Below are 23,546 nucleotides of genomic sequence, written 5' to 3'. Positions count from 1 at the left end.
ACTCCTGAGAGGCTTTAGAAGGCAGAAGTGGCATGGAAGCAGAAGTGGCATGGAAGCCACGCTTCTGCTATTTTTGCTGCTTCTACTGGCAAGCATCATCCTGTAGGTGTTGGGTTTTTCTGTGTCAAGATGCCAGTGTCTGTTCCCCAATCTCATGGGCATCAAGAGACAGGATAGAGGGCATCTCTGTTTTTCCAGTGCAGGTCTAGCAGGCATTGCTGGGCTGGGGGGAGCATCAAGGAGGATCCCTACATGGCAGCCAAGGTGGTGTGTCACTAAAGCGTTCAGTTCCGATGGCGGCTCACGGTGCCGCGGCTTCCTGACTGTGGCAGAAATGACAGCTCTGTAAGGTTGGTCCAGGAGTTACACTGGAAGAGGCCCAGCCTGTAGCCAGCTCCTCCAGTCCTTCCAGTGATTTGCAACACTGAATGCCCTATGCTAAATCCTGTCCCATGTGGCCATCTAGAAGGGCACACAGGCTCAGATTAGGAAAGCCAGGAAAGAGCCACAGCCTGGGGGTTGAGGAGGCAACCAAGGGAGCAGAGGGAATTTGCTGGGTCATGGCCAATAGAATTGAATTTTCCCAGTGGGAACCCCGAAAGAACTAAGGACAGCAACAGTTTCAAACACCTGCCAGGCCCAGTGGGTAAGACAACATCAAGGGAAATAGCAATAAAGGAAGTTTTTTGCCCTCTGCTCTGTTTTGACCCTGGGAATGGTCAGAGGCCACTTTGCTAGCTTGGGAAACTGAGAAACATTAGGTGGGAGAAAACTGAGGAGAACCTTGTTGCCAACCCCCACCACACACACACACAAACATACACTTGGCCCACATCGGGTGTTGGCTTAGGGAGGAGAGAGAATTAACTTTAAAGCAAGTTCAGGTTTCTGAGTAATAACTGGAAATTATAAAATTTGAAGATATATAAATTGAGACTCTGTTTGCTACTTTGGGACTTTTTATTACCCCACTGTAATCAGAAAAAGGACTGCCTCAGTGTTTGTCCAGGGGCCGGGCAAGCATTCTCCAGGATGAATAACTTCTGAAGAGACAGTGGAAAGCAACATAAAGATGGTTTCTAATTACCTCTTCTTGAGTCCTGTTTGTTCGCTGGTTTTAAATCAATTTTCAATTGTTCATGTGTCCAAGTATTGCCTTTAGTAGGCAAGCTAATTGTTGTTACGATTTTTGAATAGTATTTTGTATGTACAAAAACACATTTTAGACCCCATGGACATTCCACCTTTGTCTCTACATGATATGTAGTCCAGGGGTCCTTGAGGTCAGTTTTGTGGACAGAAAAGGGACTGTTAGGGTCTCCTTTTGTTTATAAATTAATAGTGCTTTAGTAAAGTTAGAAATCCACAAATTTAGTCTCCCTTAACCTTTTAACTTCTATTTACAATGTTTTTTTTTTTCTATTTACAGACCTAATCAACTTTAACAATCACAGTACGGGGGCTTACACTACTCAATTTAATTCTCTTAAACATTTTAAATGACTTTTACAATCTTAATATATTTGACTTTCAAGTTCTTCATTATGTAACAAGGCTATGTAATTTTTATAAATATAGTAAATTAAACATTCTCATATCCCTCCCCCCTTTTTTTTTGGTTAATGTTACTGCTTCAGTCAATGAAAAGGAAAATTTGTTGAGGTCTCAGGGCCGTTGGGCTCAGGAAGGAGGCTGCCTGGGAACAGGGGCCCTTATGTGACTTTTTTGGGGCACACGTTGTTGGTGTGGCCACACCTCATCTTGGGGCACTTGGCAGCACAGCAAGCGAATGGGACACCCGCGGCAGATCCTCTTGTATGTGTTATGTACTTATACCTATAGATCTAAATTATTCTTAAACATGTAACAAATTCCCATAATATTAATAAAACATGAAATTAGTAGCCTATTACTATACTTAGTTCTAAGCTTCCCAGAATTAAAAGACATTTACCCACCCAAGAAAACAATGTGTCTCAAGTAAGTTGAGATTCACAGTACACTGAGAATGCACATCTACCGAGTGACGTCCTTGAAAATTGTGATTTTGATGATTACCTCATAAGCTATCATATGCATGCACCAGAATTAAGCTTGCCCATTCAGGTTGGTTTGCTTCACTTTTTCACTGTTATGAACACCCTGAGGACACTGCTCTGCATTTCTAAATGTTTCCTTACGATAGGTGCCTAGAAAGGTATGGACTTTTTTTTAGGGGCCCTGATAAGTATTTCCAGATTGCCTTCCTAAAAGCTTGCAACCAGTTTGCACTCTCATGAATATTCTATTATACCGACGATCTCCCCATAGCCTCACCAGCCCTGAGTATAATTTTTATCATCTCTGTCCTTTTGAACGTGGGAAACTGTAGTCTTATCATTTTGTGTTCATTTTCTCGTGTCAAGCGCAGTTGCACGTGCTTTGTATGTTCATTGTCCACTGAGTTTTCGGTGCACTCCTCGCCCTTCCGCCAACCGGTGAGATGCGGGCGGGTCGGGCCGAGCCCGCGGGCTTGGGAGGCCGGAGCGGGTGGAGCCGCCGCGATCCCGGGCCCCACCGCCAGGGGGCGCTGCGTCCTCACGCCCCCTCGCCCCGTCCGGGCTGGGGCGGGAGGCCCAGGTGAAGGAGCAGGCGGGGAGCAAAGGTTGGCGTCTTCATGCGCGGACCTTCGCCAGAGGCGCGGTGGCATCATGACGGTGGGAGCCAAGCTCCGAAGCAAGGCGGCAAGCAGCCTCCCGCGCCGGGGGCCCCGGGGGCGAGGGCGGTCGGAGGGGGACGAGGAGGCGGCCATCATCCTGGAGCACCTGGAGTGCGGGGACGAGGACCCCGAGGTGGCGGCGAGCGAGGCGGACGGGCGGTGCCCGGGGTCCCGGAGCGCGCGGAGGGTGCACCTCACCCTCCTGCCCGAGCGCTACGAGCCGCTGGAGGAGCCGGCGCCCGGGGAGAAGCCCAAGAGGAGGTACCGGCAGAAGCTGAAGAAGTACGGCAAGGTAGGTGCTGCGCGCTCGCACTGCCGCTGCCGGGTGTGGGCGAGCGCGCTGCGCACCGCGGGTCCGGGTGTGGGGGCTTCTCCCGACCCGGGGGTTCCTGCCGAGCGCACCCGAGAGCGGGAGTCGGGTCCCGACCGTCGACTCGGCTTCGCTTCCCTGTGTCGCCCCTGCGTGCTGCATCAACCCTCCACCCCGCACTCCCTCTCCCGCATTCGCTACGAGACCCTGAGACTATTCAGTCCGTGAACTGGGAAGTGAGGGGAGAAGTAAATTGCAAATAATGATACAGGCTAAATCGGCGGTTTCACTGGGCCCCACTCTACCTCCCACCCCGCTGGTCGCCGGCGGGTCAAAGACACTCAAGGTGCGCTTTCGTTTTCTCATCCCAATTGTCTTAACACTCCCTTATACAGTAGACAGGACCGGAATTTTACGGATGGGGATACGATGGGTTTAGCGTGGTTAGGTGACCTGAGGAGAAAGTGACCCAGTTGGAAAGTAGGAGTTGCAGCCCAGGTTTTCTGCTTTCCGTCAGCATCCTCTCCAGGATATCCCACTAGCTGAGAATTGTTTGGGTTAGTCCTGTAGATATTCCAGAGCCTGGAGCTCAGCAAATGCGTAAGTGAGCACGTGTTGAATCTGCTTTTCTCCGAGCCAGCTACCTGTGTACTCCCAGGCCTGTGTTTGCCTTAGGAGGAGGAGAGAGAGAGAGAATGGGGGAATGGGATAAAATGACAGTTTTTTTTCCTCAAAGGTGGAAGCCCAAACTGCCGCCCCTGCTCTTTGAGGCTGGACAAGGCCACCCAGAAGAGAAATCGCAGTGCTTGTTGGTGTCCTGGCCAAAGGCCACCGCCTACCTACTTTCTTGTCCAGTTCCCTGTCTTCCAGTGGCCTCGTCATAGCTCAAGCCGTTCAGTCTCCAGACCTAAATGCTTAGGTTTGTGATCCTCTTTAAAGATATGTCAGCAACTTTTGGAGCAGTACTGAAGCAGGCAGTGCTAAAATACATTAATAAAAACTGAAAGAAGTTGGGAGTGTCGGCCTTAGGGTCATGCTCACACTGAGCATCTTTCTTCTCGGTCCCAGTTGAGCACAAAGAAGCCATAACTTGGCTCTCAGCTGGTGAACTGATCATATGGGAATCTCAGCTCAGGGGCTGGCACTTGGAGATGTATTTTGGGTGCTTACTATGTGCCAGGCATTGTGCTAAGCACTAGAGATATAAAAATGAATACAATGAAGTCCTGCCCCACGGAGGTCCACAGCCTCCCGGAGAGAAAAGTGTCCACGCTGACCCAGCTGGGCCACCAGTGTGGAGCCAGCTGGCACAGAGCTCAGGCGAGGTTGGAAAGTCAGGGAAAGCTTTGCATCCATGGTGACAGGAAAACGAGGTGCAGAAGGATGAGTGGCAGCCAAGGCAGAAGGACAGCATCAGCAAAAGTATGGACGTGTGAAAACACAAGAGTGTTACTTGCTAGTTCAAGAGACTGAAGAGGGTGAGAGGACATTGTCATGTTAGGGTGAGACATGCCTTTCTGCCCTTAGAAAGAAAGAGTGGCTTTAGGATCCACTTCTTAGGAGGTAGCTGAGAAGGTAACCAGGTTCCAACATGTCTTAGCTGACAACCCATGAGAACAGCTGAGGATGGGCTTGAAATGTGGGGAGGAGATTTCATCTGCTTTGGTCACCAGGTAAAATTATATCTTACTTTGGCCCAGTGAAATAAGGAGCAAACTGCAAACAGATCCACATTATTAACAAATGACTTTTTCTTCAAGGAAAGGTGATTAATTCAAATCCTCCACCCAAGCTTCTTCCTGCTCCCGTTTAAAGAAAGAAGTTTGGCCTTTGTGAAATGTGAAAATGTGGACAAGGCCTCTAGGAAAAGGATGAGGGCAAACTCCCCTCCTTGTGCCCCAACCAGATTCCCCCAAAGCTGAGCTGATCCAGCTCTCTTGAAAGACCAAGGTGGCTCTGAATGCAGAGGGCTGTGTGCTTGGGACTTGGGACTCTTGCCAGTCAGTCCCCAGTTGATTTGTAAGTAATGATACTAGCGCTAATGAAATGTATTTATTGTTGTTAAAGGGCTGTTTCCTGGGTCCAAGGAAGGGGAAAGGAACTACACTTGCTGTACTCTCACAGGGCCCCCAGTGCTCTGCTGGGCACTTGATATGCACACCCTCTGAATGGGCTAACAGCCTTGGAAAGCTGGTCTTATCCCCATTTCACACCAAAGGACACTGGAGTTTAAGCAAGTTAAGGCATTTGTTCAAGGCCACAGGGCTAGAAAGCAGCAGAGCTGGGGGTCAGGAGGCCTGCCTCAGCAGAAGCATTTGGGGTGAAGGAGGAAAAGAGCAACACCCCAAACTTAGCTAAAATAAGAGGCACCTCTGAGAGACATAATGAGAGTTGCGGATAAGGAAAGTAAGTAAATCTTTTTAATTGGGCAGTTAGGAGAGGATCAAAGAGGGAGAATATAGGTGTGGAATGACCTTTAGCTCAAAAGGAAGAAAAATATTCCACATTCTAAGTAGGGGGAAGGACACAGCTGCTGGAGACATGCTGTCTGGATATGTGATCTTGGGCAATACTCACTTCTCTGTGCCTCAGTTTCCTCATCTGTAACATGAGATGATAATCATAGGATTGTGGTGAGGAGTAAATGAGTCAATACACATAAAGCACTTAAAGCACACCTGGCACGCCATGCTAGTGTCTAGGGGAGTGGGACAGAGGCCCAGTCTGCTGCTTTTCTGGTTGACTTTTGATGAGCTCTAACTCAGGAAAAAAAGCCAGCTTCTTCAAGTTCATGCCTCGGTCCTCACAAAATTTCACACCTCAAGACTTGGTCTTTGCGCTCAGAGAATGTGATCTTTGATTAGAGGTGGTTTCCTTTTTGAAGCTGGAGGGGAGGGAATCCCTGGCATCAGAGGGGATTAGTTGAAACTGAGAAACCCCATGAAAGCCTCACTTCCTGTATTAGATTCCTATGGCTGCTGTAACAAATTTCCACAAGCATAGTGATTTAACACAAATTTATTCTTACAGTTCTGGAAGCCCGAGTTCAAAATCAGTTTCGTTGGGGTTGGCAGGGTTGGTTCCCTCAGGATGCTTCAAGGGAGAATGTGTTTGTTCTTTCTAGCTTCCAGAGGCTGCCTGCATCCATTGGCTCGTGGCCCCTTCCTCCGTCTTCAAAGTCAGCAGCAGAACCTCTTCCAACCCCGTTCTCTCTGTCCTTCTGCTTCTGTTATTCCATGGCCTTGAGTGACTCTGACTCCTCCTGCCTCCCTCTTATAAGGACCTTTGTGATTACCTTGGGCTCACCTGGATAAGCCAGGAGAATCTCCCCAAAGCAAGGCCCTTAATTTAATCCTAACTGCAAGGTCCCTTTGCTGTACAAGGTGACATATTCCCAGGTTCTGGGGATTAGGGTGTAGACATCTTGGAGAGTCATTACTTAGCCTATCTCACTCCCCCATGCTCTGCCATGCTCCACCGCCCCTCAGTTGAAAGGTCTATTCAGATCATGCTCCAAAATGTGCTCCCTCAGATGAAACTTTGATAGATACTTTACATTTCTCTGCACCACATTTCTCAAATCTGTGTTTTGACAGTATTCCAGTTCAGGAGCTATTTTAGTAGTGTTTTTTTTTTTTTCTTTCTGAATTGCAAGGATGAAATGACAAGCAACTTTTAAAATAACAGGCTGAGGAAAATGGATATATAAATACCAAAAGAAAGTCAAGTTTAATATAGGCAATCCATGATTGTAGGGGCATTGTTTATAAAAGATCTCTTTTGATGCTTCTTCTTGCTCCCGGAAAACAAATTTTTGGTTGTTTCAAAAATAGAAGTAAATTTTCTTCTAATTATTCCTATCACAAATATATAGAAATGTATCTCTTAGTAATACAACCCACCCACCAACCCACACTTAGGTCCGTGCATTCCCCCATGTCTTTTGAAAACTTGTTGGAGCAGTATAGTATCTGGAGAAGATAGGTGTTGCCTCATTGCCCCAGTACTCCTCTTTTAGCCTGAGAGGTATCTAAGGAGACACCCAGGTGCTTTCTGGATGTTGCAAATACAGCAATGAGTAAAACCAAGTCCCTGTCCTCATTGTATGAGGGACTCTGTAATTTAAACTACAGAAAGCTGCGTTAAGCCAGAAATCACAAGAAATTATGCTCTTAGGGAACTTTCGTGAGCAGGTAACAAAGTAACTTGGATTTATGTATTACCACAACAAACCTAAATTACCATGTAATAAAAAGAAGCAAATGTTATTTTATAATAGTTGACATGTTTTTGGCGTTTATACTGCCTGCACTTTTTGCTAGGGACTATTTTAAGTGCTTTCATTTCATAGAATCATTCAATCCTCTTAACAACCCAAAGAGATGGTTACTAAATATTCTCATTTTATAGGTGAATCCTGAGGCTAAGAAAAGTTAATATGGATGAAGCTGGTAATCAAGCCCAGGCCCACACAGAAGAGTACAAAATTCCTTCATTAAAGAAGGGTAGTGGCATATGGGGGGTTAAGGGCGTGGGCTCTGGGATGAGACTTCTTGGGATTGAACTTCAGCTCAGCCTCTTACCAGTGGTATAATCTTGGATACATTTAATCCTTCTGTGCTTTCTTCTTTTTGAAACCTCATGGCCAAGGACCACCAGGAGTATCTAGTAGCCAATAGAAGTTATTTATTTGCCTGGTGCAGCAAGAGAAAATACATGCCAGAGGAACCATGGGGTGTCTCAAAAAGTGGAGACCTCAAATAAAGGGTTGAATATTTGAGCCTGAGCCAAAGATATCAGTTTGGGAGTTACTGGCATACAAGAAATACTTAAAAGTCATTGAAGACAGATGAGACCATCTAAGGAGAGATTGTAGGGGAGAGAGAGAAAGAGAGAGAGAGAGAGAGGCACACCAGGACTGAGTCTTAAAGAACTCCAACATTTTGAAGTTTGGTAGAAGAAGGGATAATCCAGCAAAGAAAGCTGAGGAGGAGCTGGCTGTGAGGTTGTGAGGTAGGGGAGAACCAAGAGAGTATGGAGTCAAAGAGTCCGAATGATTGTTTCATGAGGTGTGTCAGATGCTGTGCAGAGGTCGGGAGGGGGAAGACAGAAAAATGTGCATTGGATCAGGCAGAATGCAGGCTGTAAATGACTGTGACAAAGGAATAAAAGGGACTAAGCCACGAGGAAGTGGAGGCAGCAGGTGTGGATAGTTCTTTCCACTGGTTTGGCATGAAGAGGTGCAGAGACCTGAGAAAGCACATGGAGTCAAGGTGATTCCTGAGCATCTGTGTGAGCTAACGGGCATGATCCAATAGAGAGGATGAGAATGGTAACGCTGGAGAGGAGGAAGCAAAAGGCAAGGTGAAAGAAGGTGCCCAGAGCGTGTGAAGGGAATTATCTTGGGGAAGAGCACCATTTTCTCCATTGGTGGGAGAAACCAGGGGCAGGGGCAGGTGGGTTTGTAGACTTAGTGGTAGAAAGGTGAATGAGGGTACTTATGACTTCTGATGTTTCCATTGAAAGGTGAAGTGGGATCATTTAAGGAGCTTGTGGAGACTGAATGAGTCTGCGTGTTGGGGGCGAGGAGGCTAGAGGAGAAACGAAAAGATATAAAATAGTCATCTGGGGTAGGGAGAAAGCCTACTGAAGAAATGTAGTAGGTTTTCTGGGCAGTGTTGGAAGTCAAAGTAAGATTTGTGATTGTGATCAGGAACTTTAAGTGAAACCAGTCCACCTGGTTATTGAAGCTGGGGACCAAGTAGCTGAGAGATAAGGTGTGTGTGATAAGGTCCAGGTCATCAAGAATGGTGATGTAACTTGGGGAAAGAAAGACCAAGAGGTAGTAGTACAATTAATCTAATCATTGCTGCTGTTCTTAATTTTTCTGTGGCAATTCCATTTGAATCCTTTGTATGTCCACTGTCCAGCACCATGGGAGGAGGAATGGATGCCAAGAAAGCATGGCCCAGTCCTTTCCTCAAGGAGTTTATAATTGTATAAACTTAATATAAATGCAGCAGGTCAAGAACAGCGGAAGACTAGAAAGGGACAAATGTGTGGATCAGAAAGGAATATGCTCTGGAGGTAGAAGGAAGCCAGGGTGGGCTTTCAGATAAGATGAGTAAAGGAAAACTTCAGATAATCCGACCTGCTTTGATTTGAGAACTGGCATCCGCATTGCCATTTTCAAGAAAGTGCCCCGAATTATCTGGCAAGGAGATGGTATCCGCTCTGAGACCTCCCCACACCTCACTTGCTCTTATGTTGGGGGTGGACAAGGAACGCCCGAGATGGGAAACATGGTAACTTGCATGGAGAATGAGGCATCATGATTCTTGATGTATGCCGCTGTTGTGCATGAGGAATGAAAATGTTGCCTAACCTAACCCTTTGCTTTTCTCTTCTGTTCCTAAAACTAGAATGTTGGGAAGGTCATCACCAAAGGATGCCGCTACATGGTCATCGGCCTGCAGGGATTCGCTGCAGCCTACTCAGCCCCCTTTGGAGTAGGCACCAGTGTGGTTTCCTTTGTCCGCTAGTGGGAGCTGCTGGGGCAAGAGACACACAGAAGAACTGGAAGTCTCTGCTCCGGGAACAGGGCGGATGCAAGAACATTTGAACCCACAGAATCCTTGGATTAAAAAAAAAGTCTTTCTTCATCGAATTGGATGAGTGTTATGAATGAGTCATCCTGCCCCGTCTGCTGAACTTTTCATGCCTCTTGGACACAGGTGGATCTGATGGACAGTCCCACAGAAGATTAGGCCAAGGATAGGTTTGCTATCAGAGTCAGTTTACCAAAGCCTGCATTTTCACGTGAAGATGGAAGAGAGGTGGGTGGAGGAGAATACTTGATGAATGAGAGCACTGTGGGTGGGTTCACATAGTAGTGAATATGAAGGGAAAAGAATGATTTTGACCTAGGGTCGGATGATCTGTTATGTTCTCCTAGAAAGGAGATTGGAAGGTTTCTCATAGCCCTTGACTGCCTTGGTTCTGAGGACAGAAAGGAGCTGTTTATTTCTGAAGTCATTCTCCCTCATCTCCTTCCTCCACCCCTCCCATCCCTAGCCCTTTGTCATCCGGATTTGAATTATAGGCTTGAGAAGAAGGAAGGAAGAAAAATTCTCTTTGAAGGCTATGATGCTCTGAACACCCTGTTGACAGATGTGTCTTGACTGTTTAAAGCAGATAAGAGCTTACCATTTTTACCCATCTCAGACATGAATGTGGAGCTGACAGTGAGGGAGAGAGCAACAGCAAGTTCAGATACAGGCTTGTGAGGCTGTTTTTTGTGCCCAGTCCAGCCCAGTTGGGCCTAGCCATGTGCTTGTGACTGCCAGACCCCCCTGCAACAGCTCCAGGCCCACTCTGAGCAGGCTGAGGTCATGGGCCACGTGACCCAGCCTGCCTGGCAACATCAGCACACTCCTGACCACTGCTCACCATCTCCTCTGGGTCGAGCTGATGCAGGGTGGTTTGTCTTTGGACACAGGTGCCAAGATAGAGACAGAGACACACAACACCTGGAAATGAAAGTATGTGATTTGGGGAAGGAACCAGGAAGTAGAAGACAGGTGAGAAGGACATTGGAAAGAGAGAAGTGGACTGTAAGAGCCAGCTCAGGATTATCAGTGTTGGGGAATCATGGGAGGACCAGGCCTCCAGCTCTAGGCAGAGGCCAAAGGAGGCTGGGGGAGCTCCCAGTGGCTGCCTTTGGAGCATCCTTTCCTTTTCTACACTGCCAGTTTGACCTCATCTTACCTGGATTCAAAGGTTAGGATGGGAGTAAGTCCTGTTCCTGATACCCACCAAGGATAAGCCATGGACTACCACTGAACCATTGGTCAGGGAGGTAAAAGAAACAGGAAATTCTTCTCTCAACCCCCATGACAGGGCAACCATTGTGACTTTGATCCCAAAACATCCAGATTCCAAAGTGGTTGTTGCCGACCAGTCTGCAGGTGCAGGAGCATGCAGGGGAGACCTCAACCAGGTGGAAGTGAAAAATGTGGGAAGACTGACTGACAGAGAGACAGACAGAAAAAGGAATGGGGTAGAAGAGAAAGTTGTACCTGTGAAGCTAGACTCAGCCTCACTTTCAGGAGGTTCTTGTTCAAAATGAACTTGAACCCAATTCCTACAACATTAATATTTGTGAGGAAAAGAGAAAACCAATGATCTGGTTTTAGTCCAAATGATGAAATTTGATAATGGCTCATTTTCACACATCTAAGGTGATCATAGCTTGCCTGGCAAAACTGGGAGTCAGGGAGACGAAAAGTCATAAATGGAAGAAAATGGAAAGCTTAGTTATTGAGTGTTTTAGTTTCCTGTCTGCTAAAACAAATAACATACAGTGGGTTAGCTTAACAATGATTTTTTGGCTCACAGTTTCAGAAGGCTTAATTCTTCCTGGGGTCTTCTGGCTGGCCAGCAAACTTTTGGGTTCCTTGGCTTTTCTGTCCAGTGTTAAAGCACATGGCAATGTCTTTTCCTTTCTCTTCTGGTTTCATCGATTCTGACGACTTCTCATGACTTTCTTTCTGTGCCCAATTTCCTTTGCTTATAAGGGCTTCAGCCACATTGGATTAGAGCCCACCCTCATTCAGTTTGGGCACCTTAACTCATAGCTTTAAAGGTCCTCTTTACAAATGGATTCACACCCACAGGACCAGGGCTTGGGACCTGAACATGCCTTTTGAGGGGAACATGATTCAATCCCCAACATTGAGAGAGTCAGGATGTGTGCAGCTTGCTGGTCATGGGATATGAATACCTGGAGAAAGGAGCCTGTGGTGTGTTCAGACGACACCAGCTAACGGGCACCAAAAAAGCCCACAGTGTCTTCTTGGGAGAGGCAAGTGGGGCCCAGGGAAGGGAGAGATCTGCTGAGGGTTTTTCTTGCCTGGGAGACTGTTCAAGGAAGACTTTCCTTCCCCCCCAAATTGGAGAAACTGTAAGGCCAAGCACAATTATCCCTAAAATTCTTGAATTCTAGTTAAGAATTAACCCAGAAATTTCAAAATTCAAAACCTCCCAGGGATTGTCATGGGAGTCAGGTTCATGTGTACAGAAGATTAACTTCTCCAAACTGTGGCTCAGCCCCAGTGGCCGAGTAGCTGTTTCCCCACCACGGGGCACTGGGAGGCTGATGTTTTCCTTTTACTCAGTTCATTGAGCTTAAGAACTTGAACTCTCGCCATCATTTTACCAAATGCCATTTCTTTCTTTTGAATTTTTTTGTTGCTTAAGAACTTGAACTCTCGCCATCATTTTACCAAATGCCATTTCTTTCTTTTGAATTTTTTTGTTGTTGTTAATTTCAGGGCCCACACCCTACTGAGAACTGGGTTTTTGAGCTTTCCCTTTACATGTTTGACCAAGAGGCTTTTGTATTTCCTTTGCTTGCCCTATCATGTAAATAAAAGCCCCTAATTTGTCTAACATTTCTGTTTGTGAAGGTTTGTTTACCCCTCACTTTCTAACCTTATGGAAGGGAGATTCCTGGATGATCCACTGGAAGCTGAGAACATCATTCAGCAAGTGATTCAGGTGGGAGCAGCTCCTCTGGGCAGCCCCCCGGGGCGAGGAGAGGGAGGGAAGCCCCAGCCCACCTGGTAGCGTCTTGGGTGTTGAAGGAGGGGCAATCCTCTAGAAGCTGGGTACAGGTGGCTGCAGTGTGCGGGTAGCTGTGGCTCACACACCTGTTGAAAATGAAGATTTCCAGAACTCCCGATTCAGATTTTCAGGATCTGACATGGGGCCAAGAAGCTGCGTTTTCTAAAAGCAATTGAAAAAAAACTTTTTTTAAACAAATAAAAGCAGCTGAGAAGAATCTGTTCCTTAGAATTTGTTCTCAGCCTGGGCTGAGAAATCCTGGCCCTAGGAGGAAAGCGCTGTGTCAGGGGAGGGAATTGGGTCCTGCAAGGTGCCAGGCCTTGCCGGGCATGTGTAACGTGCGCCTTCACTGAATACTCAGAGCCGTGTAAAAGTTCTTGGTTGTGGAGACGGTGGAGGAGGAAGGAGTGGTTCGGAGCCATCATCAGACCATCTGCCCAGTTGGGGTGGGCAGCCTTGGGACCCAAATACAGCAAAGCAGCAGCAAGGGGCCTCCAACTCCCCAGCCGCCTTGGAGCGGCCCTGCTGCCCCTCTGCCCAGCACCTGGGCCTTGTCAGAGAACCTCTGACTGGCCTCCTTAACCAAGAAAGAAGCACCCGGAAGCAGGGCTTGAACTCAGACCTCCTCACTTCAGATCTCATCCTTTCTCCAGCCCGCCCCCCCCCAGAGTCCTCCAGGGTATGACGGTGCCCGCAGCAGAAGATGGTGTGGACTAAGAAACCGTCCTTGTCATTGCAGTTTTAGGTTTAGGCAACTGTGGTGGGTTGTGCACCCAATGTCTTTTTCCAGCCGCTCGACTCTGGGGGATTAAAGATGAACTGAACCAAACTTTGTAATGTTATTATCCCCAAGATGTTTTGAACACTTCCTAGATCTCCCTGTAAGCATATTTTGTAATAAAATTTATACACAATGTTAAAGGAAAAAAAAAATGCTCTCAGCATCCCAGGAATGGCTGCATTTGAAAGGTCCCATAGTTTTGCCAAAAGCCCAGATGGTTCCTGAGTAAATCTTATACTCACATGACCATTCATGGGGAAATGTGGGGAAAAATAAATAGTCCATGGGATTTGTTTTCTTTTTAGAATTAAGATTGTTTTTGAGCCAAACCACCCGAAGGGAAAAGGCGATCTCTTCAGATCTCTGCACCAGAGTGCGGGGCACACACTGCTGGGGGCAGCGGGGGCTGGGGTGGGGATTGTTGGACAAAGGCCCGATTAATGGAATCCTCAGGCCACATCTCCTGTCTGCTTGGTTGCTCGATGCCTTCTACCCTTCAGCTCTGTCTAAAGACAAAAATAAGATCAGAATCCAACACCTTGAGGGCTGGCTTTGTTTTTTTAAAAGGTGTTTTTCCTGCGATTCCTCTTGCATAACCTATTGACAGGCCTGTAAGCAAACACGCCTGGTTCAAACTAGAAATAAAAGTTGGGGACAAAATACTCCACAGAAACAAGGCTAATGCTCCTTTCACTTGGGCTTTAATTCCAGGGTAAATCGTGTCCACTCCAGGACTTGCTTTCTTCTGTAACAACAGATGGAAATAATTTCTGGTGTTTGGCCCTCTGTGAGAGGTGTTTAGAATTGCTGCAGAAGTAGAAAGTGGTGAAATAACACCTGCTTATTTGTGTGTGTGTTGGGGGGCGGTTGGCCCATGGGAGAAACAATCCACATGCTTACATTTTTTAACCTTTGTAGGTATTATTCTTAGGCCCATAGAGACAGAGCTAGGAAGTGGAGAGCTTCCTGTTTTATCAAGTGGCCACTCATTAAGCTGATGATGATTTGTATGATTGTCCTTTTAGAGAGTCAAGGACAAAAAGGCATATAGGTTAATCATGCACTTTGTTCGTAGCCGTCATTCTTCCATCACAAAATCAGACTTGAATTTGTTTGTCTTTCAATGTTTCTGTTTCAATAAATCAATGAGTCTTCCGTATAATCCCCCCAAGCCCCCATCTTGCCTGCTACAGGCAGGATTGGAGAAGAAAACCAGCAGGCACGAAGTCTCTGCACTGTGCTGGTGGTTTAACTATATCCTTTTATCTAATTCTCAATTTCATTTCATTCTCAATAACAGTGTCAATGAGGTAAGTACCATTATTATTATCTCTGTTTTAGAGATGAGGAAACCGAAGCTCGTGGAAGTTAGGGAATTCTGGTCCAGTGCCGAGAGTCCATGGCTCAGGGCTGTGCTCCCCCTGCCAGCTTCAGCTGCCTCTCATCTCCATTTCCTCTACAGTCAATGGGAAAAGAGAAGTTTAAATATAATCACATCCAACCTGCATTCCTGATGCAAATATTGTGATCCAGCTTAGTTAGGAAGACGTCTGTACCCTCGATTTTCAAGATGCTGAGATTGCTCAGCTGCTGGATTTGCCAGGCAGGGTCGAGGCATGAAGGCAGGACATGGCGGATGGGCCAGGGAAGGGATCTGTAGCCCTAAATCAGGGGAGTTGAATTTGCCTTGTTTTGCCACACTTCCTGGAGTGATTTCAGCACCCACAGTTACTATTTCCCTATTCCCTGTAGCCAGCCTTCCACTCTTCATCCCAGGGGCCCCAGGGCCACATGCCAACGCCCCAGGGGCAGCAGGAAGCCATGTGGCTGGGGAGGAGCAGTGTTGGCACCAGACAACTTGGCTTCAAACCGTCTGAGCATGTGACCTTGCACAAGTTTCTCAACTTTGAATTTCAGGGTTTGTTTTTTGTTTGCAAAGTAGAGCAAATAGTATCTATTTCAGAGGCTGATTTGGAAGATTAAATGGTGGGAAGTGTATTGAGAATCTCACATGTAGGGTATTAAATGTTCCCCTTCCCCAGGTGCGCTTAGCTGAAACTGGCAGTTAATTTGCTCCAGGCCTGTGGGAAGAAAGAGACAAGGCCTGAGAGATCAGCGATGGGGAAAGCAGGGGTGGGGAATATGGTGGTCAGAGAGGAAGAGAGAGCAAGACCTGCCTCCTCGATCTTTCAGTTTTTTTTTTTTTTTTAAAGCAGGTTTTGCATCATCTCTTTTTTTAATGCAATTTTATTGAGATATATTCAGATACCATTCAATCATCCAAAGTGTACAATCAGTTGTTCACAGTATCATCATATAGTTATGCATTCATCACCACAATCAATTTTTGAATTTTTTCCTTATTTATATCCTTCAGTGTTTTTCTCTCTTGCCCCCAAGCTCACCCTATGTCTGCTGCAAGCAGCCCCCAGGCTCATGAGCCTCCAAACATTGTCGGAGCCTCTCAGGAGCTGAGGTTGGGGAGGATGGGGCGGTGGCTCAAAAGCAAGTGGAAGGAGAGGATCAGGGACTGCAGACAACTAAAATGAATAATTTATCCCAAGGGGGTGGCCTCCAGGGGGCTGAAAGTGTGTGTTTGTAGCTCTTAGTCTCTTCCAGCCACCCCAGACAGGAAGGACTTTAAATTTTAGCCCCAAACTTGTTTTAGGCTTGCTTGCTAGCCTTGTTCCTGGGTAACCCAAACTGTCTCTGTAATGGGGCACAGGCCTGTCGATTCCCCAGGGCATGGAGTTTTCTGAGGACAACCAGGCAGCGGTGAGAATCAGTGAGAAGGAACTGGAGGGTCATCACCATCACTCACTGCAAACTGGATGGTGAAACCAACTAACTTAGTAATAACTGTTATGGGAATCTTGAAGGCAAATATGCAATTTCCTCAATCATCCAAAGAGTCTATTCATTTGGGTGTCCATTCGTTTATTTAACAAGTAAGTTTTGAGCCCTTGCTGTGTGCCAGCCGTGCTACAGGCTGGAGCTGCTACATAGGGGGGCTGTAGCCTGGAGTGGTCATGGCTGTGTGTCCTTGCGTGAGAGTGACCCATGCAGGCTAGATTTCAGTGTCCAGCGAGATTACAAAGGGATGGCCTTGGGACCAACACCCAAGGAGACAGAAGCAGGACTGGGCAGAGAGTAGTTGAGCTACTGTGCAGGCCAGACCAAGGCCTCAGGCCACCCTGTGCTGAGCTCTGGAGCTAGAACAGCTCTTCAGGTTATCTGGACTTGTGCCGGGGAGACCAGGTCTTTACACCTCCGCTCTGATCAGGCCTGGACATGGGCTGCCCAGGGAAGGGCATGGTCTTGGACGAGGCTACCCTCTGCGGCTGCGGCGATCCTTGAAAGGGCTTTGATCGGCTCTTAGCCGAAGGCTGTCTGCGGACAGTGCTGCCAGCAGCTGGGGCAAGGTCCATCCTTGAAGGCGAGTCTGAGTGGTGCCTCACTCTGTGAAATCCGACTCCACAAATCACCACCTGTGTGACCTTGGACAAGATGCTCAACCTCTCTGAATCGGTTTGCCCATCTGACAAACAGGAGTAATAACCTTATCCACTTCACAGAGCTGTCAGGAGGATCGAGTGAGTTAATCCTCACAACAGTGAGACCCATACAAAGAGCTTGGTATGTACCATTGTGTTCTTACCATTATACTTGAATAAACACAGTAAAATGTGGCCTTGAGGGAACATCTAGTCTATTGTCCAGTTTCAGGAAATTGTAATCTGTTGTGATGACAGTACATGCAGGGACCGAGGGGCCTTGGGGGGGGGGGGGTGTCTCATGCCCCATCCTGGGGCAGCCAAGAAAGGCTTCCCAGAAGGAAGTGCTGTCAGAGCTGGGACCTGCAGGATGAGCGGGAGCTGCCCAGGCAGAGGGGGTGATTCGGGGAGAGGAATTACATCTCAGGCAGTGGGAACAACGTGTGCAAAGGCCCAACTGTGAGAGACAACTGAGTGACGGTGTGGCTGGAATGGGGCAGTGGCCTGCCTGCCCTTGCGACCACAGCCTGCCCTGGACACTTTCCTGATTGGCAGGACCGGGGCCAGGCCTCTGGACATCCTGGGACTGAGAGCCACAGAGGCTGGTGGGCAGGGAAGTGTCATGGCTGGGCCTGGACCTCCAAGGCGGGGAGTGGTGGGGCAGCACCCCGTGCCCTGGGAGCCCCAAGGAGGCCCTGGGCCAGGAGGACATCTGCCTGGGATGGCACTTTGGAATCATCCTCTGCTGACCCAGGAGGGAGGGAGAAGGATCTTCTCTTTCCACCTGCTCTCAGCCCTGGGAAGTAATCTGAGCACTCTACTGGGAGTCAGGAAAGCAATTGGCTGTGTGACCTGGGCCTAGAACCAGTCCCTCCACCTCTCCAAACCTGGGCCTCTTTTTCTGTAAAATAATGAGGTTGAAGTGGATGCTATGTTGCTCCCTCCCTGCTCTGATGCTCTGAGTCTGAAGGTGGTTCTTGCAGCCTGCTTCTTACAAAATTATGTCTCATTTCATTTGATCGTTTGCTAATCTCTCATTTCTTTAAACAAGACAGTTTCCTATACTGTCTCCCTCTTGACCTCCTAAGGAGCCCTCAAGGCTGCTCTGAAGCAGTGGCCCCTCACGGAGGAAATAGAAACAATAGGAATCACTTCCCCGGGGCTTCTGTCCCCTGCCAAGAAGAGGTATATAAGTTGTTTTGCTGGCATTGCTGCTGTTTTCCCCAACCTCACCATACTCTCTGCCCTGTTTCCCTCCTGACCAAGGTTTCCCACGGCTGGAGGGCGGCCAGGATTTGACCAAGAGAGGCCACCCCCTGGCCTCTGCCCCTGCCCTTCTGGAAGCCAAGCTCTGCGGTTGGAATTCTGCTTCCCTCTCAGGGTGCAGCTCCAAGGCCAAGGCTACCTCCTCGATGAACCTTCCCTGGTTTCAGTGGCTGGAATGAATCAGGGCTCCTGCACGCCTGCAGCCTGGGGCTTGTCCTCATTCCTAGTCCCCATTTTATTCTGCCCCATATTAGAATTGGTCATTCACACTTGTAGCTCCCCAATGCTGTCCCCAACCTGGTGTCCACATAGAGTAGCAACTTGATAAGTATTTTGAAGGGAAAAAAGGAAAGGAAGGAGGGAAAGAAGGAAGGAAAGAAAGGAAACAGTATGAATATCTATAGGAAGCTTGCTGGTATATCTAAGGCAGAGTTGGTCCCTGCTAATTATTTTATGCCCAACATAAAACACCTTGGGAGAGCCCTCACCTGTTGACAGTGTGCGGGCCCTGGGGCCTTCCCTTAGTCAGCTCTGCCTGGAAAGGGGAAGGAGCGCTCAGTAAGGCCTGTGGGTATACTTGCTGACAGCACTAGAAAAGTCACGCTGCATGGGCCTGCAGCTACAGTCAGCTGCCCTTGCCTGGAGTGTAAAGAGTGAGTTTGTGTGTGTGGTGTGCGCAGTGTCACGGGGCTGCAGGTTCAGCCCTGGATGAGATCCAGATGTACATGGCATTTGTTCCGTGCACGCCCACCCCATGCTGCCTGGCCTGACTGGGGAGCAACAGAACACCCAGGGGGAGTTTGGGTAGAGTAGGAGGGCATGAGTCCAGAGGTCTGGCAGTGCAGAGCCGGGGCTGGGGTATCACCCAGGGCCTTGGCTCTTGCTGGGAGTGGGAAGAGGAGCCGCTTGCAGGGTCTTGAGCAGAGGAGGGCCGGACCTGACTTAGGCTTTGACAGTGCCCTGTGGGGAGGGACTATCATCAGCCCACTTCACTGATGTGGATACTGACGCGGAGAGAGTCAGAAACTTGCCTGCGTTCCCACCCCCAACCGAGGGTGTCTCTCTCCACCACAGCACCCTGTTCACCCCCAACCCAGTCTGCTTTTCCTTCTACATCGGTTTGCTCCCTTGTTTGGGGTCTCACTCCCCACACTGGGAGGTAAGCTCCACGAGAACAGGGACTTTGCTTTGTTCACTGGCGAATCCTCGGTGCCCTGAATGCTGCCTGGCACATCTCAGAACTCAACGAACAACTGCTGATGAGTGAACAAGGACTGATGAAGTGCAGACAGCCCAGAATGGAGGTGCTGGAGGCTGAGTTCCCTCCAGGGGCTCCACGCTTAAGGCTCCCATGGGAATTTCTGGGGCTCTGAGCCAGCTGGAGGCCACAGGTGGGCACCCACGGGGGACCCCTCCACGGCGCTGTGTCTTGGACAGTCAGAGAAGGGTGCTTGGCTCTATGGTGTCACTCATGGATCGATTCCTTCCTTTTCTCCTATATTCAGACAGTCGTTCCACAAGCATCACCTGTGTCCCACACTGGGCTGGGACACCAGGCAACCAAGCCATCGTGGGGGCCCAAGATAAAAGACAGTTGAATAAAGAACAGCTTTGGAGGCCGCCAACCAGAGGACTCTAACCTCACATTGGTGAGCAGGGAGGCCTGCAGATGGAAAGGAGCGGGGGTTTGTCTGAGAAGGGGAAGGCTGTGGGCACAGAGCAGGGGAGTGAGTGGGAAATGAGATTCTATGGAGAGATGAGTCAGGCAGCAAAGGGCCTAGTGGGCCATGGCAGTGAGTACAGATTTTCATTTAAGTGAAGGGCAAATCTTTGACAGATTCCGAGTGCCTTGGTTTGAAACTCTGTAGGGGCCTGGGGTGGGCATTGCTGAAGTGGGGGAGAGGAGGTGGGCCCAGGAGAGAGAGCCTGTGGCCTCGGCACTGGGAAGGAGGGGGTTCACTGGAACCCTGTTGAGAAAATGGAAGGTACAGGGTTTGCTGACGTGGGTGTGGGGGTGAGGAAAAGAGAATCCAAGGAATCTCTCTCAGAAGCATCCTGGCCTGAGCAACAGGGAAGGGTCCAGCTGGCAGGGGGAGAAGCAGATGGATGCCGAAAGTCTTTTGAGCTCAAGGCCAAGAGTGCTGTTTATATGTGTTTGATTTGCACAATGCTTCTATGCTGGGCCAGAAGTACGACGTACAAGGCTATACCCCAGGGCCCTCGGCGGCAGCTACGATATTTCCTATGCCCTTGTGGTCATTTTCAGCTCGGAGCCCAGGCGGGCAGTCACGTGGCTGCCCCCAACCTTGGCCTCCCCTGGGGAGGTGGGAACTTACTGTACACTCTCGCCCTGCTGGGCTCTCCTGGCACTGGGGTCCGCTGGAAGGCACATTCCAGACCCTGCTGAGGTAGGGCGTGCCTTGTGTGCTTGTGAAGCAGGGCTGTGTGCAGGGCTGTGTGCAGGGCAGCAGCGAGCTTGCCGCAAGAAAATTCAGGCCCTGCAGTGTATTTTGAAATCGCATGCCATTTAATTCTCCTGACAGCCCCGGGACATAGATATTATTATCCCCTGTTATTTAAGTGAGGAAACGGAGGCAGAGAGGACTCACGAGTTCGTAAGTTCCCACAGCGGCCTGGGTAGGTTCGAGAGGGTTCCAAATCCCACCTTCTTAGTGGGACTTTCCTTCAAGGAGGAACCCCAAACACTTTTTCTGCTCTGGCCCTCCTACTTCCCCCAGAAACACACCTTCTCCTGGTTGCCCCAGGGGACTTTATTCCAGGCAGCCCCCACCAACACTTGTACCTATCTTTCTGCTCCCCCGTGTTGGTTATGCCAATCTCAGGGCAGAGACACTTTATGTGGCTTCCAAAGAGACAATTCACTGGCATGAATAGGAAGGTTCAATGGAATTTCCCCCTCTAAGGGGAAATATGTGCAGCAACTTCTCCCAACCCCATCCCCTCGTTATCCAGTTAAGGGGGTGACCCTCTTGGTGATGTGTCAGGAGGAGGAGGGGGAAAGGGATTTAGGTAGGTCCGGATCTGGTGGGACTTCTAGGATCACATGTGGGGAACCAGCCATGTGGACATCTCTAGGAGCCACCGAAACAGGAATCAGACGCACCTAAACCCTGTAAGGTTTTCAGTGTCCTCTAAGTGTTTATGTTTTATTAACATTTATTGTTTGTCTTCCAAATATGTAGTCACCGAAGATTAAAATGGAAGAAAAGAAGCAAATAAAAAATATTGGTAATTTCACCACCCAGAGATACTGTGTTGGGCTTTTGCTAAGTCATCTGGTGTCTTCTATCATTGCTTGTTTAGGAGCTTCCAATTTTCCCTTTTAGATAAATCTTTGCAAGGCACTTCCTAAATTGTGCTGTGCCAGGAAGCATGAGAAACCAGAGGACAAACAGGGCACATCAACTGTGAGTTACCGTTAATGTGATGATGGAGGAATTTTAAATCCATGTAAAAAGGGTGGATTACTTGCTAAATGATGCTGGAACAATTCGCTATTTAAATAAAAAATAAACAAAGTTAGATCCCTCTATCATGCTATATCCCCAAAAGGATTAGGATAGAATTGAGTTAAATGTAAAAAATAAACTAAATATATTTGTGTGTGTACATTTATAAAGAATTCATAAATTAATAAGAAAACGGAGAGCATTGCAATGTAATGTTTACAAAGATGTAAAAACCTCACAAACATACATGTCCTTCACCAAATAAAATGACCAATAAAAGTAAGGAATTGAATTCATCCTCAATAAAATAAATATGAATTAGCATTAAAATACTGCCATTTTAACCTATCAAACTGATCTTTTCTCTTTTTTTCCTAAATTTCCATTGCTCCCTTATACAAAGCTATGGCTGGAGCCAAACTCTTTGAACATGTCCTTCATGTTTCCATGATGAAGTCTACTGTATCTTTTTTGATTCTTTTTTTGCTTGTGTTTTTGGTTTCATATATTGGAAGTTTTTGCCTAACCTAAGGTCATGGAGATTTATGCTTTTGTTTTCTTCTAATATTTTTATAGTTTTAACTTTTATATTTAGGTCTACAATACATTTTTGAGTTAATTTTTGTGTATGGCACACTTTTGCATGTCCTTGTCTAATATTTTGACTATGATGTGCCTGTGTGTATCTCTTTGCACTTATCCTACTTGGAGTTTGTTGAGCTTCTTATATTTGTATGTTGATTTTTTTCACCAAGTTTGAATGTTTTCAGCTGTTATTTATCACCTATTTCCCCCAAGTTGTGTGGCCCCTAATGCCTCTCCTTAGAGGGTGCAGCTTGGGCATGAGCAGGCACAGTCACCCTGGGGTGATGGTGATTTCAGCAGGGCTCTCGTCTCTTTTTCTCACCTCCCTGTTAAACTTTCACCTGTTCTTTCACTAGTGGTATTAAACGCAGCTGTTTGCACCAATTGCCAACTCATTTTTCTATTTATGCTCTGGGTCATAAATTGCCACCTCACAGCCTGATATAAGTTAATTTGGACCCCTCTGCAGGCATGGGTGCTCTTTGAGGCCAATCTTTGAGGCTTATTCTCATTCCAGGAGGGCTCTTCTTCACCGTTTCCTTCCTTGGTTCTCTCCATTAAACTTCCATCTGGGTTACTGTTTAGTTTATTGCTGTTACAGAACTACCAGGCTCCTAACTGCTTACCATCAAAATCTCCACTGATTTCAACTGTGCCCTTGAACTTAAACTTCCCCAAACTCTCTTCCAAATAAAATCAGTCTCCCTAGGGAGAGTTTTGGAGCTCTCTACTCTAATGGCCTGCCTTTTTCCTTAGGCAGAACCTCTGTGCAACTGGGGCTGGGGTCTGGATAGGGACACATTTATGAGCAGGGTGCTGTGTGGGGGTGGTAGCCCCTTGTCTCCTCAGCTCGCCTCTCTCAGTGTAAGGCCTGCACCCTATGAGTCAGCTGGGGTGAGGGTGATTCGGGCCCAGTATTGCCTTGTCTGGAGTAGACATCTGCCCTGCAAGTGGGGGCTGGGTGGAGGAAGGGAGCCCCATAACTCTTGGCCACGTTTGCCTGGAACTTTTGCAAGACAGAGGTGAGGAAATGGGAAATGCCGATGTCCTGCCCATCCTGGGGAAATACCAACCTTAGAATGGAAGCTGGGGGAGAGGGAACCCCATGTTCTTGGCTGCACTCATCTAGCATATAATTTCTGTCTTGCTGAGATAGGAGTGGTGATAATGGAGTGGGTCATAACTCAAATGCAACTCAAATGAGTGTTAGTAGTTTTTCTTGAATACACGTTTCTCCATTTGATGTATGCTCTTAGGACGATGTCCAGAGACTTGAATTTTTTTTTTCTTTTTTACATATATTTTTTTCATTTATTAA

General features: G+C 47.8%; 1 protein-coding gene across 1 annotated transcript; it reads left to right on the top strand.

Moving 5' to 3' along the window:
• The first annotated feature begins 2,573 nt into the window (after positions 1-2,573).
• C2H1orf115 (chromosome 2 C1orf115 homolog) lies at positions 2,574-12,460 on the top strand. Its single transcript, XM_037823458.1, has 2 exons — positions 2,574-2,990; positions 9,431-12,460. Exons 1-2 carry the CDS (start codon positions 2,691-2,693, stop codon positions 9,548-9,550), a joined length of 420 nt encoding a protein of 139 aa, XP_037679386.1. The 5' UTR covers positions 2,574-2,690; the 3' UTR covers positions 9,551-12,460.
• The last annotated feature ends 11,086 nt before the right edge of the window (positions 12,461-23,546 follow it).

Source organism: Choloepus didactylus, chromosome 2 (assembly GCF_015220235.1).
Source record: "Choloepus didactylus isolate mChoDid1 chromosome 2, mChoDid1.pri, whole genome shotgun sequence".
Classification (NCBI taxonomy): Eukaryota; Metazoa; Chordata; class Mammalia; order Pilosa; family Megalonychidae; genus Choloepus; species Choloepus didactylus.
The sequence above is the reverse complement of the archived record's forward strand: the minus strand, read 5'-3'. Positions and strand labels throughout refer to the sequence as shown.

What these genes read in the sequence shown, in the direction of transcription:
- C2H1orf115 (XM_037823458.1), top strand. Translation starts at nt 2,691, where the DNA reads ATGACGGTGGGAGCCAAGCTCCGAAGCAAGGCGGCAAGCAGCCTCCCG. An exon ending in AGCTGAAGAAGTACGGCAAG is followed by an intron (nt 2,991 to 9,430) that starts GTAGGTGCTGCG and finishes TCCTAAAACTAG; the next exon opens with AATGTTGGGAAGGTCATCAC.